General features: G+C 40.6%; 1 protein-coding gene across 1 annotated transcript in view; it reads left to right on the top strand.

Annotated features, from left to right (window-relative positions):
* Window positions 1–19,541, top strand: part of ZNF827 (zinc finger protein 827) — a 136,813-nt gene that overhangs the window by 73,486 nt on the left and 43,786 nt on the right. The window contains exons 6-8 of the mRNA XM_063135676.1: window positions 12,035–12,274; window positions 13,689–13,746; window positions 17,549–17,652. Coding sequence (XP_062991746.1) covers window positions 12,035–12,274; window positions 13,689–13,746; window positions 17,549–17,652 — 402 coding nt within the window. The remainder of the gene's footprint in view (window positions 1–12,034; window positions 12,275–13,688; window positions 13,747–17,548; window positions 17,653–19,541) is intronic.

Raw genomic sequence — 19,541 nt, 5'->3', positions numbered from 1 at the left:
GTACACCCTCTGTACATTTGTGAACCGCCCAGAGAGCTCCGGCTATTGGGCGGTATAGAAATGTAATAAATAAATAAATAAACAAATTACAATAAAGTTTTTTTAAAAAAAACATTTAAATGTGCACACTGGATCCTGAACTTCATGAGCCTGCAAGCCTCTCCTCCTCACCCACCCTACCTAGCTCTGGGTATTGCTGAAATCCAAATGGAAGTCTTTCACACATTGCGTTCTCCAAACACTCCACCCTTTCTCCCTTGCTGCTCTGGATGCTTGCAGAACCCCTAAAGGATGCCACTTCCAAAGCCCTTCTCCCATCTGTAGTGAGGCAGGTATGGTGGCCATGTCTCCTCTTCTACAGAGAACAGTCTTCTGTTTGAAAGACTGCCAGAGGACTATCCTCTGTTGTGAAGGCGTCTCTATTTGAAGGGCTGCCCTGTCCAATTCCAGTTTGAAGAAAAAGTACCATCAGAAGAATTGGGCCTTGGAGTTGCCCATCAGCAGCACCTGAACAGCAGACTGAGCTGTCACACAGGCACCCTGGTCAGAGTCTTCTACACTACGGTGAGATGTACTGTATTTCTGTTTAATCCTCTTGTTTGGATTAATGCAATGCGTTATACGTGGGGCTGCCTTTGAAAACAGTCTGGAAACTTCAACTGGTACAAAACAGGACAGCACGGTTACTAACAGGGACTGGCCAACGAGACCACATCATGCCAGTTCAGGTCTGGGCCCGATTCAAAGTGCTGGTATTAACTTTCAAAGCCCTAAGCAGTTTGGGGCCAGGTTATTTGAAGGAACGCCTCCTCCCATATGTACCTGCCTGGACCTTAAGATCATTCTCCGTGAGCCCCTGCCAAAGGAAGTGAGGCAGGTGGCTACTAGGAGAAGGGCTTTCTCCGCTGTGGCACCCCGGCTGTGGAATGAGCTCCCTAGAGAGGTCCGCCTGGCGCCTACACTGTACTCCTTTCGTCGCCAGCTGAAGACCTTTTTATTCTCTCAGTATTTTAACACTTAATTTTAACTTAAATTTAAATTTTACTGTTATAATTCTATATTTTAATCTTATATCAATTTCTGCTGCATGGTTTTATCCTGGTTGTGCTTTTTATACTGTATTTTGTATTTGTGTTTTTAGACTGTTGGTTGTTTTATTATGGTTTTAATTTTTGTAAACCACCCAGAGAGCTTCGGCTATTGGGCAGTATAAAAATGTAATAAATAAATAATAAATTTAAAACGATAATGTTTAAATTTGCACCTATTATGTAAATTAGCATACTCCAATTTTTGCAAATTTATCTAATTTTTTGTCCTCTTTTGGGGTAATGCATTAACTCTTGTTTGGAAATTTATAAGTGGCCACCCTAGGTTGCGGTGATGGTGATAGGGTCTTTTTGAATTATGTATACTTTTTATTGAATAGTTTTTCAAAGTTTCATAACTTTCACAATACTTATTAGCTTAAATGCACTAATCACCAAATAAAGAGAAGTAGGGAGAGCGGAAGGATGTTGGGCAGGATTGCAACTGAAGGAAAGAATAAAGTTAAGGTTATACATAGGAGGGCTTTGTATGATCGGGGGTGTGTGTGCAAATAGGGTTGGGTCTACATGGAAGATTAGCAAAATTCAGAACCCTTGGTCCATGCCTTAGGCCTCTCTCTATATTAACCAGACCTTCTGAAATGTGTCCATACCTGGATGCCTTTGATAAGAGGTGTGCAATCAGATCTTCTGTCTATTGGTGTATAGAACAGTCTTCTCCAACATGGTGCCTTCCAGTCGTTTCAGACCACAACTCCCAACGTTCCTGACCATTGGCCATATTGGCTAAGGGTGATGGGTGCTGAAGTACAAAAGATCTGCAGGACATCATCTGAAGGAAGGCTGGTATAGAAGGTGGACATTGGTCTTTTCAGGATAGGGCCTTTTCTATGGTAGCAGCCCACCTCTTGCACACGTTCCCCAGGGAAGGTTATCTACCACTATCTGTTATCTTTTTGGCAATGGATGAAGAGTTTTTATTTTATTTGTACACCAGGGCTTTTCAGGATATTTAGTTTGGGCTGTGATGGCTTTATCTGGCCTTTAAAATGTTTGCTGCAATGTTGTTTTGTTGCATTGCATGAATCTTTATTGAAGCTGTATCATTCTGAATATTTTGTAAACCGCTTTGGGAGCTATTATAAGTGGAAAGCAGTCTATAAATTTTATATATATATATATATATATATATATATATATATATATATATATATATTCTTTCCCCCATGAAACCTTTAGCACAGACCCCTAGTTCCCACTCTCTGCCTACAGTAAGTAAGCCTGAGAATGTGTTACTGAAACAATCACATGTTCTTCCTCTGCTTACCACTGCTTCCACTTACCTCCCCTTCCCCTGTTGCTTGCCCCATGTCAGATTTTAGATTGTAAGCTCCTCAGAGCAGAGACCTGGCCTCTTGTACTCAGTAAAGTGCAGTACACATGGATGGTGTGATGCAAATAACAACAACAGTTTTGCCACCACTATGTCAGCCACCTGGCTCATGACCTTGCCTGTAGGTCCCTTGTCCTGGTAGCCTGCTGCTGCTGCTACTTCTATGCCACGTGTAGCTCACAACCAGCCCTGAGCTCGCCCTCTTTGCTGGGATTCTGTGACTGCAGCCTGGGCCTACTTTCTTCTGTATAGAACCCTTCATCCCTTGATGTTCCTGGGTGCATCTTCACCAAAGCACTCTTGGGGAACCAAAATCTTTTCCATCTCCATTTGCATCAGACCTGCTCTCTTGGCTATACCTACAGTCATCAAGCTGCAAAGCAAACCTTATACTTTAGAGTAAATTTAAGTTAATTTAAAATTATCCAGTAGTGAGAGCTCCATGTCATTGGCAGGTGCTCAATTTATTTCTGAGATACTTTGAGCTGGGAGCCCTCCATCCATCCTGCTGATAAGAGTCTGGCAGGGCGGGAGGAATGTCAAAGGCTTTCTTAGCATCTCCATCATCCAATGCTTGATGGGCCTCTGAGCCTGTCTAGTTCATTCATCTTGCCACAGGCAACGATGGTAGCTGAGAGGCCTGTGGATCTGGTGGATCCATCTCCTCGCCTCTCCCCTCCCACCCCGGCCACTGACACACACCCATTCCTTTCAGACCTCTGGAAAGGTAACTGCTATTCTGAGAGGGATGTGAGGAAATCCCTGCTCAAATTTTCCCTTCTGAAGTCATAGCTCTCTATACGGCCTGGGGGGGAAATCCCCAGCACCCTATGGTCCCTCAGATACTATCTAGAGGGCATATGATTGCTCTCTTATTCTTTAAGAACACATTCTATTGTTTCACAAACAATCTGACCTCAACTATCTCTTCCAAGCTGCCTTATACAACACGTCATACCACTGCTCCATGTACTGGAACACAGTATGGTCTGTACAAGCCTTCTCCAACCTCGCCAGCGTATTTTCATGTGATAGTCTGATTTTGTTTTAAAACAGTGGAATGCCCTGAACACTTTCTTACCTCACCGTTCAAAACAGCAGTGCAACTATTTCTTGCCATATCCTTTTGTAGAGGAAATCCCTTCAGGAAGCCTAGGACAAGGCAGAAATGGAGCAAAAGGAACAGCCTGGGGGAATGGGAAGGAAATAAGAAGATTCTATTTTTATATGCAAGAATATCAGCAGCAGGGCAGTTATCTAGGAGTTAAAACCAAGAGAATGTTGAGTGGGAGAACTAGTATAACATGAACAAAGCCATGTGGTAAAGAAAGGTTTGCTCAACTCATATGCTTAGTAATGTTTACCGTCTGCTAAAATGATTTCAAGATAGCCTAGCCTCAGTGATCTATGTTCTGGTAATCTCCAGGTTAGATGACTGTAATGTACTCTGTGTGGGGCTGCCTTTGAACACAGTTTGGAAACTGCAGTTAGTCCATAAGGCAGCAGCTAGACTACTACCTGGGACTGGGTGTAATAATTATATCATGCCAGCATACCGGCTCCTATTCATTTCCAGGCCCAATTCAAAGTGCTATTTTTTTACCTTTAAAATCTTTACGGTTTAGGACCAGAGGTGCTTCCAGATGGAGGACTCCTCTTGCTAACAAAGGCATTGTGTTACAGTTCCGTCTTTTCTTCCTTAACGAGTGGTAAGAAAAAAGAAGTGGTAGAGAAGCACAGGAGGCCTGCAAATTGTAGAGTGCCTTCTGTAGGTGCCTCCACCATCTGAAATGAAGCAGGGACTTCTCAGTGGTGGTGTCCTAATTGTGGAGTGCTCTCCCTAGAAAGGTCTGTCTGTTACCTATTTTGTTGTCCTTTCAGCAACAGGCAAAGACCCTTATATTTCTTCAAGCCTTTAAGATTTAATTTTAGCCCTGCTGATAGTTTTTAACTGCTCCTAAGATCTCGCTGCCTTTTTAGTCTTTGCTTTATCATTGATCCAGGTTTGTTTTTACCTTCATTGAAACTGTTTTTTATGAAAGTGTCCTGGGAATTTCTACTGAGTTATGGTATTAGTGTTTTTAAGAATACACAAACCAATTCATGTGAAAATTATAATTGTATAATTCATGGATGGAAAGTTTCCCATCCTTTACTCCCATCTGTATCCACCTGCACCCTGCAAAAAGCCTCTCCAGAGGATCCGGGGGCCCTCTGGAACAATTTGGGATGTTCCAGAGGGGCTGCTGGGTAGAGGAAACTCTCTTTCCATGAACATCCTTGTCACTTCCTTCCTGTGCTATTTGGTGTTTTCCATTTCTAAGAATCTGACCTGCGAAATCTCTTATGGACCAGCCTCCCTATGCCGCAGAGTCTGCAGACTTTGAGGTTATTTTTACTTTCCACAAGTTTATTTGCAGGAAAATACGCACGTTTCTCCTGAGACATACGCCATGCTGGAAGATATATGCAGGAAAAAGTTGAATAGAATGGGAGACAGTACGCTAAAAGATATGAACTAACATAAATTTTGTAAATTGTTGTGAAGTTTCTTACGGAATTATTTACATATTTTTCTGCATACCGGAAATAAATTCGATTCCGACTGTGAAGAAATGCTGGAACAAACGATACCGCACAATCTATGAAACATACCCGGGACGGATTTCACAAGATCTGGACATCCCTAGTGCCAATGGACATGAAAATGTAGACGCACTGAGGGAAGGAGGCCTCTGAGGGTGTTTTGCCAAAGGGCCCTCAAAAACCTGGAGCCAGCACTGAATTTAAGAGATTACATTTGGCCTAAAATGCAGCATGATGGTAGTGTCCTGAGGCGGCGGAGTGGACTGAATCGCTTCATAAATGGTATCCTCACCTGCAGCCTAAAGTGGTACACAGCCCACTTTGCCACCTCAGGATTCTACCACCCTCATTTCAGCCTCATTCTACTGCAGCTGTAAATCAGGCTTCAGATTTATAGAAGTGGTTCGGGGTGTAAAAATCTTGGCTGGACATAAGACGAGGAACGTGCAGTGTTATTACAGGTTTCCCTCTCTCTTGGTCATGGCTGTGTATGCTCGCCAGCAGTGTTAGCAGAGCAGAGGATTAAACTGTGCATGGAGCAGAAACAGAAATAGAAAGAATGTTTTGAAAGAAAGGCTGAGCAGCGAAGGTCATCTTGACTCTTGCACCTAAATTTGGAGTCCAGTGCCGGAACTCTAGAGGTCAGACATCTGAGGAACACATTTGTTCTCTCTGTTATCTGAGATTTTCATAGATAAAGATACCCAGTGCATACCTCCAAGGAGCCAAGTTCATTCTGAATGCACAGCATTTGGGAGGTTTACCCTTCACCCTCTCACTACAGCCGAGAGAGAATCATGGAGGAAGAGAAATAAAAAGTGATAGGAGAAAGAAATGCACTGAAATACTTCTAATTTGAGGCAAGAACTAAAAATTAAACAGGCTGCTTAAGTTTGAAATAGATTAAACACCTTGAAAATATGGTGATTTTATCAGTATTTTTGTAGTGCTTTAAAGGCAAGGATTGTCATAACAAAGAACAGAAGTTTGGGTTTTGCTTTTTGTTATTCTTTACTAGTAGCTGCTGTTTTGGATGCTAAATACGTTAGCCACACACACCTTGTTACCCTACATGTATGCCTATGTCTGCAAACTAGAAATTGAAATATATCTATATCTATCTATATCTATCTATCTATCTATCTATCTATCTATCTATCTATCTATATATCACGAATAGGACTGCAATTCTATTCAAATTCACCTAGGAGTAAGTCCCATTGAACCCAGTGGGATTTGTTTCTGAGTAAACAAACACCAAGGGGTTATTATTTCTATTAGGGTTATGATAGCTACTTTATGAACATGGCTTTAGGTGGAAGTGGTGCCATTTATCACAAGGCCTTCTCTTTAAAAAACACACGCACATACTTAATAGCAAAATGCATGCCTTAGCTTGACATTTAGCAGAGGAGTAATAATTAAAATGGAAATGGACAGAAGTGGTATGTTAGTATGTTACCAGCTTCATTGACGGAGAGGTGAAATAATGGTGAAATGAAGTTCATACAGAGAAAACAGTCTAGTTCCTAAACTGTATAAGTGGTTTTCCATGGCAAAGGCAGGATTAAGAGCTGTTTCATACACTTCTAGTTCCTCCATCAATATCTCATCTCCCACATCCAGGAACAAGTGCTTAGTGAACTTATAATACCTTTATTATTAACTACAATTTTCACTAATTAATATGCTATTCACACACACACAATTTCACCCTCCCTGAAAGCTCCATACATCTGAGTATTTGATGAGCTGATTAAAAACATTACATTAAGGCCCCAACAGTGGAATGCCTACTTAAATTTCACTGACTGAAGTTTATTATTATTATTATTATTATTATTTATTTATATAATAGAATGTATGTATAGTGTTGCTGTTTGGTAATGGAAGCAAACAAAACAACAACAAAACACCCTTCCCTCTCCAGCTGTCAAAATTGTGACTGAAAACACGGCAATTTCAGCCTTGTTCAGACGCCAAAGCCACACATGTGATTAGAAGTACATGAAAGGAGCGGTGATGTAGTAGCACAGCTCTGACTATTTTCAGGGCAGGACCAATGACATCACCCCAACAATTATACATCGCATTGCAGTCACACTCCATAAACTTCATCATGAAATTTTATTAGTGGTTTGTTTTGGATGTCTGTTGTTTTATGATGCAGTTTTTAATCAAAGTGTTAGTTCCTTTGACTATAAATAGGAAAACGGTATGTGCATGTTTTGGGATTCTGGCTCTGAGGGTTGTTATAATGAGTTCCTGTACTTCAAAATTTACTATACCATTGGAGGGGAGAACAGGGACACACCTGGAGGCTCCCTGCATGATTTAGAACCCTGGATGTGAGAGTTCTAGAACATAAAGACTAGAATGAGACCTAGAACTCCTGAAATGGGCATATGTGTGTGAGTACCACCAAACTGACCTCATAGGTCTTGCTAGTAAAAGCAGACCAGTTCTCCTTCACTGTTGTGCTCAATGCTGCATTTTCTGTCCCAACAAATAATCTGTCACACACACACACACACACACACACACACACACACACACATCCTATTTTGTTTTCTGCCTACTTCATGTCTCTCCAGGAGGCAGATAGAAGCCGGTCTCTTGAGCCACTGGTGACACAAAAAGTGTCTGTCTCTACTGTTTGAAGGCAGTGAGATTAATTGGCTGCCTCACAGCCTATCACCTGCTTTCAAGCAGGGTAAGGACAGCAAACTGATCCGTTAGCATTTGACCTCTTCCAGTCAGCCTTGAAACCAGGTCACAACAGTGTAAAGTGTTGGCAACATGGGATGGACAACTTCATGGCACACAGCAACAGTAAAACAAACGAAGGTGCTTTTTCATCTGTCAACTGCTTTTGACATAAGAAAGTGCGAGTGGCTTCCCAAGCTGAAATAATTATGATTTTCCCACCATTTCTTAAAATGTTATGACAGTCAGTTCCTCCTCCTCCTCTTCTAAACTGCTGCTACCGGCTTTAAATTTCTACAATCGAATGCTCATCACCACTGTTGCTCCACAACTTTGTAGAATGATCAGGGGGCATCATGACATAGCATAGTTATCCTGTCAATAATGAGAGCAAGTGGATGAGGTGAGATGCCATATCTTCTACTGGGCATGGGTAGGCTGGTCCTGTGGGTATTGCAATAGGTGTAAGAAATAGGTGGCTTAAAAACTAAAGCAAAAAATATCTCAGAGAAAATGGATAAAATTAAAAGAAAGAAATTCCTAAGCAGCTGGTAAATGCCATTTCTTCACCATCCATCCTCTGGCAGTTAAAGCATCCTGCAGGCTGAAATCATCTTAGGATATTGGGGACAGTGGCATCCATCTCTTTTGAGCTTAACATTAGATACAAGAATTTCCATACAATGGATGGGAACGGGTGGTCCTCCAGATGTTGAAGGACTGCAGTTCCCATTAGCCCTAGCCAGCATAGCCAATGGTGAGGGATGATGGAAGTTGTAGTCCAACTCATCTCTGCCATACAACATTTGGAGTTGTTTAGCGGCTAAAAAGGGTGAGTAAGAAGAGACATGATAGAAATGTGCATGGTTTGGAGAGAGTGGATAGGTCTCTCATAATACTAGAACTTGGGGGCGTCAAATTAAGTTAAGAGGTGGAAGTTTCAGGACAGATAACAGTACTTCTCACACAGCACATAGTTAAATTATGGAATTCTCTACCACCAGATATAGCAATCACCATCAATTTAGACAGCGTTAAAAAGGGATTAAACAAATTCATGGAGGATAAAGCTATCAATGGCTAGTCATGATGACTACATAGTACCTCCAGTATCCAGGGCAGCATGTCTCTGAATGTCAGCTGCTGGGACATACACTCACGTCCTGCTCCCATAGGCATCTGGTTGACTACTGTTCAAACAGCATGCTGGACTAGATAGGCCTTTGGTCTCATCTGGCAGGGCTCTTCTTATAATTTGTGGGCTATAGGATCCGAGGGGCTCCGTCAACAGGTTTGCACAAAAACCGGGGACTGAGGAGCTACAATGTAGCTGTTCTGGATGGTGATTTCAGAAATAAGGGGAGGTTATAAATGTAAAATGTTATAGGTACTTCTACGTGTTGCAACCAACCACAGAGCTGTGCGGATCCTCTTTTTGTCAACATACACAGAGTAAATGGAATATGCTCCTTCTCTAACCCAGATTAAAATTTTGGGTTAATTATCCATGTTTATACACAAGTGTGCATGTGTGTTGTGAGGAGGGTGAAATTTAGGGCACAACCCAAGACAGAAAAAAAGGCTTATAACGTACAACATGCTCCTTCCCCCCAGTCATCATAGTTGGCCGGGGACTGCTGGCAGTTGTAAGTATCACATGTGTGAATCAGCTGTCGCAGATTAATCACAAAGGGCTTCTTTTGAAGATGGTTCAGAAACTGCAGCTCATACAAAACATGACACCCAGATTGATAACAGGGAAAAGAAGGTCTGAACATACAAGACCGAATCTGGCCCATTTGTACTGGCTGCCTCTATGTTTCCGAGCCTGATTCAAGGTGCTGGTTTTAACCTATAAAGCCTTAAACATCTGGGAGCGCAATACCTGATGGAGCACCTCTGCCTACATGAACCTACACGTATACTACGTTCAGCATTTAAGGCCCGCCTCTGGGTGCCTCCGAGGGAGGCTCTGAAGGCTGCAACAAGGGAAAAGGCCTTCTCGGTGGTGGTCCCCCAATTTTTAGGCCTGTCTGGCACTAACATTGTGGTCTTTTTGGCATCCGGTTAAGATCTTTCTCTTCTCTCAGGCATTTGGCAGCATATGATGAGTTTTAATCAGGACCTGGATGTGTCTTATGGTTGATGGTTTGAAATTGTTTTAGATATATGGTGTATGTGTGCATGCTGTCCATTTATATGTTTCTATGTAAATGGTTTTACACTTTGTATAATGTATTTTAACGGTTTTCTAATCTTTGTGAACTGCCCAGAGAGCTTTAGCTATGGGGCGGTATTGAAGTGTAAATAACAGCAACAGCAACAAGCCAAGTGGGACACGTCAGAGTAAATATGTTTAGCATTGTGCTGTGTGGGTTTCATTGAAAATGATTAACTGTTCACTTAGATTTCATTGATTTCATTGGTTTAAGTATACTCTGCTTTCTCCAACCAGTTGCTAATAATGTCATCATAATAAAGAATGAGGATAGATATATCTACCAACTTCTTCGTGGTTAGCAGAACTACACTAGATTTTTTCCTGACAAGCAATGTGCCCTGTAATAGAATACAGAGCTGTCTACAGAGGAGTTTGCCCTTCAGAGCCTGTCATGGTGGTTGAAATTTACAAAGTTCATATACTGTATATACCCAAATATGCTAATGAGAGTCATTATCAGCAGTAGACCCAAAGCTCTGGAATCCCTCTGTGGAGATAATCAGGCACCAACCCGTGACCCATGCCACCAATCCCCTTTCACTGACATTCTGTACTGTGCCTAGACCAACAGAGCTTTTCAGTCTAGACATCGATGAAAAATAAACACTGCGATACAGATACATATGCATCATTTGCTACCACCCCAAGAGAGCAGGACACTACCATTTTTGGCAACCTTCCCCAAGCTGGTGCTCTCCAGATGTTTTGGACTACAATTCCCAGCATTCCTACAATTGGCCATAGGCTTGGGCTGATGGGAATTGATGTCCTAAGCATCTGGAGGGCACCAGGATTAGGAAGGTTGCTTTGTGACTTTTTGTGTCAATAAGCCAGTCTTCCCCAGTCTACTGCCTTCCAAGTGTTTTGGACATCAATTCACCTGATCATTTGCCATGTTGGCTGAGGCTGATGGGAGTTGTAGTCCAGAGTATCTGGAGAGCACAAGCTTCAGGAAGGCCACAGTAACCTTTATACCAGGAATAAACGGGAAGAAGCTGTTAAGCTTACTTGGAAGGCTACAGAAACTCCACGAACGCTTCTTCCTTGCTTCCTCTTTATGTTTTTCATTCCCCTCAGCTCCTTTATATGTTGACTGTTTTTAATTGACAGCATTCACAGGAATCTTTAACTAAATCCTAGTTCAGTTTCCAAAAGCAAAGTTCCCTTTCAGAGTGGACCACCTGCCTTAAAAAGTGAGTGTGTGTGAGTGTGTGTGTGTGTGAAAGAGAGAGAGAGAGAGAGAGAGAGAGAATAAGTGTCATGGTCAAGTTTCCTTGAAGTGCAACCTTTGACATCTCTTTGAAGTGAAGGAGAGCTAATACTTCAAAAGGAAATGGTCACTTCACCTGCACTCAATACCAAAGTATTTTTCAGCAATAGAGACTATTCCAAGAACTGCAGCAGAAGTGAGAAAGCTGTTCTTTCAGTCTTTTGTGTCTTTTTCTTGAATGAAAGAGAACACGGCTTTAAAATGTAGAGGGGAAGCATAGCAGAGAAGAGATGAACAAAACCTGATGGCAGTCAAGAAGAATTTTGCAGGATAGCTATTATTATTATTATTATTGTTATTGTTATTATTGTTATTGTTATTATTATTATTATTATGTAAACCTATTTATTAAACAAGTATGGGGGAGAGAAGAATTTATGTAAATAAATGGATAAATAAATTAATAAGAGAGTAGACTACCGTAATTGATTTATTATTGCTTTTATTATTTGTATGGCACCACAAATCTACGTAGCACTTTACAGAGTTTCATGACCAATAACACACCTATTGAGTTTCTTATAAATACGTCTGCATGTGAAAGAGAAAATTCTCAAAACTTCTTTACAGTTGCTATTTGTGGGTGATTTTTTTAAAAAAATATATATCTTCCAGTACAAAGAGAAGAAAAATACTGAAGAGTTACACTTCCTTGACTTTAGTTTAGTCATTCTTCTATTCATATGTTTTGCAAAAATATGTATTGATGATATTATTGCTAATTTTAAATGTTAAATTAATTATTTTAAATAGTTGAACCATTAAGCAATATGCTTATGTTTTATTTTTTTGCAATTAACTGTTTGCAGCGGAAAGTCACAAGGATTCCCAGACAATAAAGATTAAAGAAGAACCAATGGAAGTGGATATTCATGATTCCCAAGCCTCAGTTTCCCCCAGCCAAAACATCAGTTATAGCACTTTACTCAGGCAAGAGATAACTGAACACATACAAAAGATACCAGAAGGCCGAGTGATCCCCGAGAGAAACCTCTTCAGTCAAGATATATCAGTGAAGATGGCTTCTGAGCTACTTTTTCAGTTGTCAGGTAAATAAAGTAATTGGTATATTTTTTTCTGATTTTGTAACATTCTGAATGTGTATGTGTTGAACCAAGGCTGCAGTCCTGAAGCACACTTACTAGGGCCTTATGGCTGCAATCCTATGCATACTTACTTGGGAGTAAGTGAGTCCCATTGAACTCAGTGGGGCTTACTTCTGAGTAGTCATGGATGGACTTGCAGAGTAGGACCTGTAAAATCTAGTGGGTCATTTCTGAATAAATTTGTTTTGGATTACACTAAGTCTAGAAAATAACTTTGTAGTATTGTAGCAGCAAAAAGTAAAAAAATACAGTTGCTCATTAGATATTAATTTGAAAACCTGAGTGCAATCCTATTAACTGGCTTAGGTGTACTCTGTTGGGTCCAAGCTGTAGCTTTAATTTGGATCTGCACTAGAGGCCAACAAGAGTGTAATGCCAGCGTCTGTGTGCTGCAATTTTTGATCTGGATGTGGAGAGCTAAAATATATATTCTAGAAACATCATGAAATCCTTATAAAACAGAGGAGAGTGCCTTTCCTAGGGTTGCATCCAATTGTAGTCTTACTTAGAGAAGACTCATTGAAATGAATGGGACTTAAGTTCTATTAACATTGGATGCAACCCCTAACACTTTCCCAAGAGAGCAGTAATTTTTCTGAGTAAATGCGCGTTCATGCATTACCTAGAAGCAGGAAAAATGAAGTATGCATAGCTTGTGTTTCTCCTTTCCCTCTCTCTGCTGCTACCTGTGAATTCAAGCAGGAGACAGGGGTCTTATCTGCAGTGAGAGCCAAAAGCCCTGGATGACCTCTTGTGCTGCTTCTATCTATTGCTCTAAATAATGTATAGTTGGATTCTTAGGATGGTATCCAATTAAGTTCTCATAATGCCAGAACTGCTTCCATAGGGGAACAGGGAAAGGGGCAGCTCCCCCCCCCCTCTACCCTGGAGTCCTCCATGTGCCCTCAAAATCTGCTTTAGAGGGTTGAGGAACCATCTAAAGCAGATTTTCAGGGGGCATGTAAGGTTGTAGTGGGGAGGGAGAAATCTCTCCCTGTTCTGCAAATTTCTGCTCACGTGATGTTGGATTTCATTGCTAGAATTCATTTGTTCTAACACTAAGATTCCTTGTCCCCAATTTCCAAATTTCCTATAGCATATTAAAAAATCTATAATATCAAGGGAGAGCACCTAGAAATTGCCATTCAAACCAAAAATGCAGTGAAAATAGAATAGAGTAGAATTTTCATTGGGAAATTTTTCAACGAGACAAACACTGATATATGTTTTATAATTTAACCGTTTGGATGATTTTCTTCATTGAAAATGGCCAAACTGAAACTTTCAAAATAATTAATAATAATAATAATAATAATAATAATAATAATAATAATAATGTTAATGTATTTTTCTGCAGAAAAAGTGAGCAAAGAGCATAATCACTCTAAAGATAACACCATCACAGCTACAACTAGGTACGTATATCTATCCGTGGTAGTGCTAAGTAGAGAATGATAAATGACAGAGTGTTATAGATAGTTGGTATTGGTGTACTTTGAATTTTATTTCAAACTTTAAAATGCTGTTGTCTATCAAATGAAAACTCATGCATGGCAAGATACAGCCCAACTTAAGAACTTCAAAATCTCATTGTTCTCAAGAATTCATACTTAAGTATTTCTATTCAAATCACTGTGGCTTAAAATTGCTTAACGTTGGCTGGATAATATCTGCTATGTTTTTGTGATCAATTGATACATTTCACTTCGATGTATGATTAAAAATTCAGTCAATAAGCTCGTAGTATTAAACAAGCTAAGGAAATAAATCAATAGGACTGGCATCGATACATTCATGATGTTCTTATAAATCATAAGATTATAATGCAAAAAGAAATTAGATCATACTTTGTAGCAGAGTAGTCACAGTGGATCTGATGCTGTAACATAGAATGACAGTGAACACATGACTTCTTACTCTTTAGGGCCAAACAGCACATTATGCTTAATGTGTATCATGCAGTGATATATCTGTTTTTTCCTAAATTAATTACAGGTGTATGTATGGGGCGGGGGGTGTTATCCACACCGCCCTATGTGCAGAGCAGAGCTTTATCTCTTCCCACTCCAGCTCCAGTCTGAAGAAAATCCACCACCACCCCTCACTGTGCACCAAGGAACCTTAGAAAAAAGTTCCCATTGACGCCAATTGGAACTTTCCCCCCTAGGGCTCCTAGCTGTTTGTTTATGGTGTGTGTGTGTGTGTGTGTGTGTGTGTGTATTTTCATTCCTATCACAGCTGGAAAGAGATAAACTTCCCCTCCCTGCATGGGGTGATTCTGATAACTATTGTCCCCTCATGCGTCTGGAATTACTTAAGGAAAATACAGGACACACGGCTGCATGGGACACACTAAGTGAACGAGTAGTCTAAATCCTTAATTCTTGCTTGCTTTGGTCCTTTACCAAACATTTTGCAGATATTGGAAGCTGATATTCTGAGGGTGGTCATTTTTCTGGTCTCCTGCCTCTACTTGAGGTCTCATTTGAGTCCACTGGTGATCCCCCTAGAGCAGGGATTGGTAACATGTGGCCCATAGGGCGCCCACGCCTCCTCTGGCCAATTTCACACTCCCCACTGATGCCATACCATTGAATTTGCCACCAAAATTTGGCAGCAAACAAGATGCACGGGGAGTGTATGCTGTTGTTCTAAAGTGTCCAGGGCGAGTGAACTTGCATTAAAACAAGGCAGGTGATCCTGCTGCATATTATGTTGAAGGAAAATCATTGTTTTCCCCCATTGCTGTAGAGCGGGCAAATTTCAGCAGCACATTTGGAGATGAAGCAGTGGCAGTTCTGGGGAGGGTGTGGGCTCTCACTGGGTTCTGATGGGAATTGGTCGTTGGTACAATGGAAACTTTCACCCCTATCCTAGACTCTGCAAAAGCTAGAAAAGGAAAAAGCAGCCTGTAGCACTGCATCTACTTCTTAGGTCCCGTTAGGGTACAACGCTATGCATGTTTAGACATAAAAGGGTTCCTGCAACTCTCAGGATTCTCCAGCCAGCATAGTTGTAGGACTTTTTCCTGTCTAACATGCATAGGATTGCAGCCTTAAGCATGTTTAACTGAATAAGGCAGGACTGTAGTTTCTAAGTCTACAAGTCAGATGCTACTACAATCCAAGAACAAACTACTTCCAAGTTGTGTCCTCTATAAGCATGTATAATAATAGTGATGACTAGGAAAGTTATCCAGAAGGCAGAATAGAGAGAGAGAGAGAGAGAGGCTTTCCAGTTGCCAAAAGGTGGTGGTGCAGGAGGACTTCCTTTCTGGTCTCGGGAAAGTCACCAGCTTTTCCAGCACAAGTGTGTTTGGTACCAAATTAAGACAAGGTTCTTTTTCAGCTTGTAGGCAACCAGCTATTTCTAATGAATTAACTCACATAACTGAGATTAGAGCGTGAAAACAGCAGAAGCAGCAAAGACATACAATATCATGGCATAACATGCTCAAACTTATTCGGTGCCACATCTGCAATCAATGCGACTTGGGGAGTTAGAATCCTCCCTGATCCTCAAGAAATAGCATTCAGATAGATTCAATTCATGAAAGGAAATCCATTTGTTGAACTCCCCATAGACTTGTGTACAGCAGTGCTGGTATAATAATCTATTGTTTCTAGACCATTTGTGTTCAGATTCCATTGTGAAATCACTCCCAAGTTATATTCCTATTATTTTAGCTCATCATTCAAGGTGCAGTTGTTGTGCAACATAACCATACAAAGTCTTCATCATACAGCTGCCAGGTTTTACCTGTTGGCTTGACCATGAAGTGAAGCTGTTTTGTCTATGTAGCAATTAGCTCAATAAATAAACTGCATTTAAAAAAAGGCATCCAAGCTTCTCAGATACTAGCACTAGAGCTCCCAGTCCTTCCTGTCACTACCTAAATGATTTCTTTGAAGAAGAAAAAATACAATGTTTGGCTCAACCAAAGATAAGAGAAAGAACCATGACCAGATAACTTAGCTTCAAAAGGTGATCAAATGATAAATATGTTTTCCTGGTATATATCAACCTCACATCAAGGGCTACATTGGAAGGGAGGGAAAAACATTCTCCTCCGGGGGGGATCTACACTACTGCTTTAAAGCGCTTTATAACAGTTTTGACAACTGTTGGGGTCCAGGACACACTGCATATACAGTTTTCAAAACGTTTTCAAAGTGCTTTAAAGCGCTTTAAAAGCAATAGTGTAGATCTCCCTCATATAGAAAAGGAGTCGGACAGGATGTGTCAGTCTTCGTGTTGACATTTAGTGTATCCACATCAACTGAATTAACTTGGCTTGGACCTGCTGCTGGCACACTTGTCTGAACCTGAGCTCTTTGCAATGTGGCAGTCCATAAAACCTGATATACTGTGCCATGTCCTGAAATTCCTTTGTACAAACGTCACTAGGCTTCGGGATCACACATGTCTCCTTAAAATGTCTCCTCTCATACTGCTTTTCAAAACCTAAGCATAGCCAGTGAAAAGTGGTGTTTATTCAAATGTGATAGCTGGAAAAATGCGGAGGCTGTGACCCCAAAAAACATGTTATTGTAGCATTGCATTTTATTAATTATGGGTCAGATCCAGATTTAATCATACTTCGAGTAAACCCACTTAGATCCATGATGTAAGTTAGTCATAGATCCATCCTGTTAACTCTTTTCACAAAGCATCTTTACAAACACCTTGAGTGTTTTTGGTTTTGGTACATAGTTAGATGCATGGATTTGGGTGATGCATACCTTGATGCATAGTACAGAATTAACTATAGTGATGATCTAAAGTCATTTTGCAAAAAGATTGAAAATGTGATCCAAAGAGTGCCATAAAAATCAGCATTGACTATAGGTTGGGATTCAGGGTCTGCCTTCTGTGGACAGAAAGGATCCACTCATAGAAGGTGTCTTCACTCTATTTTCAGGACCCTCCTTCTCCCTGTACTGCAGCCTATCCCATTTAGCAGAGTCCCCCCACTCTCTGTGAGGCTGGGGAGGGCTGAAGGGTCTGTTATGGGGAGGAGTTTCAACTTCTCAGTTGCATGTTCCTAAATCTGGATCCAACATTCTAGTTTCTAAAGCATCTTATCCTCTGTAGACTGTACACCTCTGAGCAATGAATTTCTAATCAGAAGAACCAAACATATTTAATTGTGCATTACTATGTTTCTTTTCTTAGTATGTTGTCTTCTTAAAAGAAAATTAATCATTTTTCCCTTAGCCCTTTTTTTTCTGAAGATACATTTAGACAATCACCATTCACTTCCAACTCAAAAGATCTCCTGTGTATTGAGACTGCTGTTCATGGAAGGACAACAGTACCAGGTATGGAACGTTATGTCTTTAGTAACAATGAGCTTTAAATATTTCAATAAAAAGCCTTAATTATGTTCTGATTCATCAAATGGAAACGGCTCTCATCTTGAAATGATAAAATCTTAAAATGAAATATATCAGTCACAACCAATTAAATACATTTAACTTAGCACAAATTAATGCTATTGGAATTAGTTTGAGTTGGATTCTCAAGTTAGGGAAAATAAAAAAAACCTGATAATTATTTTCATGTGTTACAGCAAACAGCAGTGCACATTAATATAGTCTTTTATGGTTAACAAGAAAAATACAGTGAAAAGGGATAAAAATATTGTGAAAATGGATATTGATTAGAAATCCCTCAGCTCATAATATTCTGGGAAGAATTTTCATGTGTAACATTTACGTTATCCGTCAGACTCATTGGATTGCTTTTCCACCTACACAAACCCAATTGCAATTTGATCATGATAGGATAACGATTGGCTCTTGTTGGCCATGTTCACACATCACACTAAACCATAGTTTAGTGCAACATGCACAAGCAGGAACAAACTATAGTGAGCCTTTGGCTTGTGCACTCCTGAACATCTCCCATGCAGCTGAGAGGAGTTTGGAAGCTTTTTTGGATTTGGTTAATTGTGGTTTGTTGTGTTGTGTGTGGTGCTAACCAAATTGTGGTTAGCACTAACTATGGTTAATTTCAAATAAGCCAATTTCAAACCATGATTTCTGAAGCTAGCTTGTTAAAACTAACCATAGTTAGAGTTAACCACAATTCTGGGTCTGGACAGCAGAGCAAACTGTGCTTAGCTAACTTTGTTTAAGGCTTTTATGGTGCCATCGTCCTGCCTCAGTCATGGAATTTTATGGGAAATGCAAAAAACAACATTTCTCCAGTTGTAACCCTCCTGTGTTTTCCACTGCTTCTTTCACCTTTTTGTTTAATGCAGGAAATCTATTAAGGAGGAAAAGATGGAATCACTGTACAATGCTTTCTGAAAAGGCACCCTAAAAAACACATGTAAATAGTTCTGAACTCCTCTTAACCATGTATGAGGAAAAGAGGGAAGTAGAGAGAACACAAGCCAGAGGCTCCATGTGACTCATGAAAATCACACTTAACTTTATTTATTTATTTATTTATTTATTACATTTTTATACCGCCCAATAGCTGAAGCTCTCTGGGTGGTTCACAAAAATTAAAACCATGAAGAGCATAAAAACAACCAACAAATTTAAAACATAAATACAAAATACAATAGAAAAAGCACAACCAGAATAAAACCACACAGCAAAAATTAATATAGGTTAAAATATGAGATTATCAACTGTAGAATGACAGTTGAACTTTTAGGTATCAAGATACTCTGGACATGTCTACACCATGCCTTTTCCCCGGGATTGTCCCTGGATCATCCCTGTGCATCCACATGACATGTAGGGGATCCCAGAAGCAGACAGGGATGATCCCTTCATTTCCCTGGGATTTCTGGGACCACTTTTTCCCCAGTTTTTCATGTGATCCCGGGACAATCCCGAGGACTGCGGGTGATATGGGCTTCTTCCCTCCCCCCTGCGAGTAGTGGGGGTCAGCAGAGGGAAGGAGCAGGGATGGGGGGAGTCCAGGAACATTAGGGGGGAGCAGGGTCAGGGCTTTTTAAAAAAAACTTACTTTTTTGCTGGAGGGCAAGTGCGCTCCAGCTCCTGGTTTTTGTTTTTTTTTAAAAAAATGGTGGGCGCGATGGACCTTTTCCCTTCCGGGAAATCGTGCTTCTGGTTTAGACAGCCAGGGACAATCCCAGAAGCAGGTAAGTCCAGGATCATCCCCCCTCCCTCTCTCTACACCCTATGGTGTAGACATGCCCTCTGGGTTGTTTGTTTGTTTGTTTCAGGTT

This window comes from Elgaria multicarinata, chromosome 10 (genome assembly GCF_023053635.1).
Source record: "Elgaria multicarinata webbii isolate HBS135686 ecotype San Diego chromosome 10, rElgMul1.1.pri, whole genome shotgun sequence".
Taxonomy (NCBI): Eukaryota; Metazoa; Chordata; class Lepidosauria; order Squamata; family Anguidae; genus Elgaria; species Elgaria multicarinata.
This window is presented reverse-complemented; position numbering and strand designations above follow the sequence as displayed.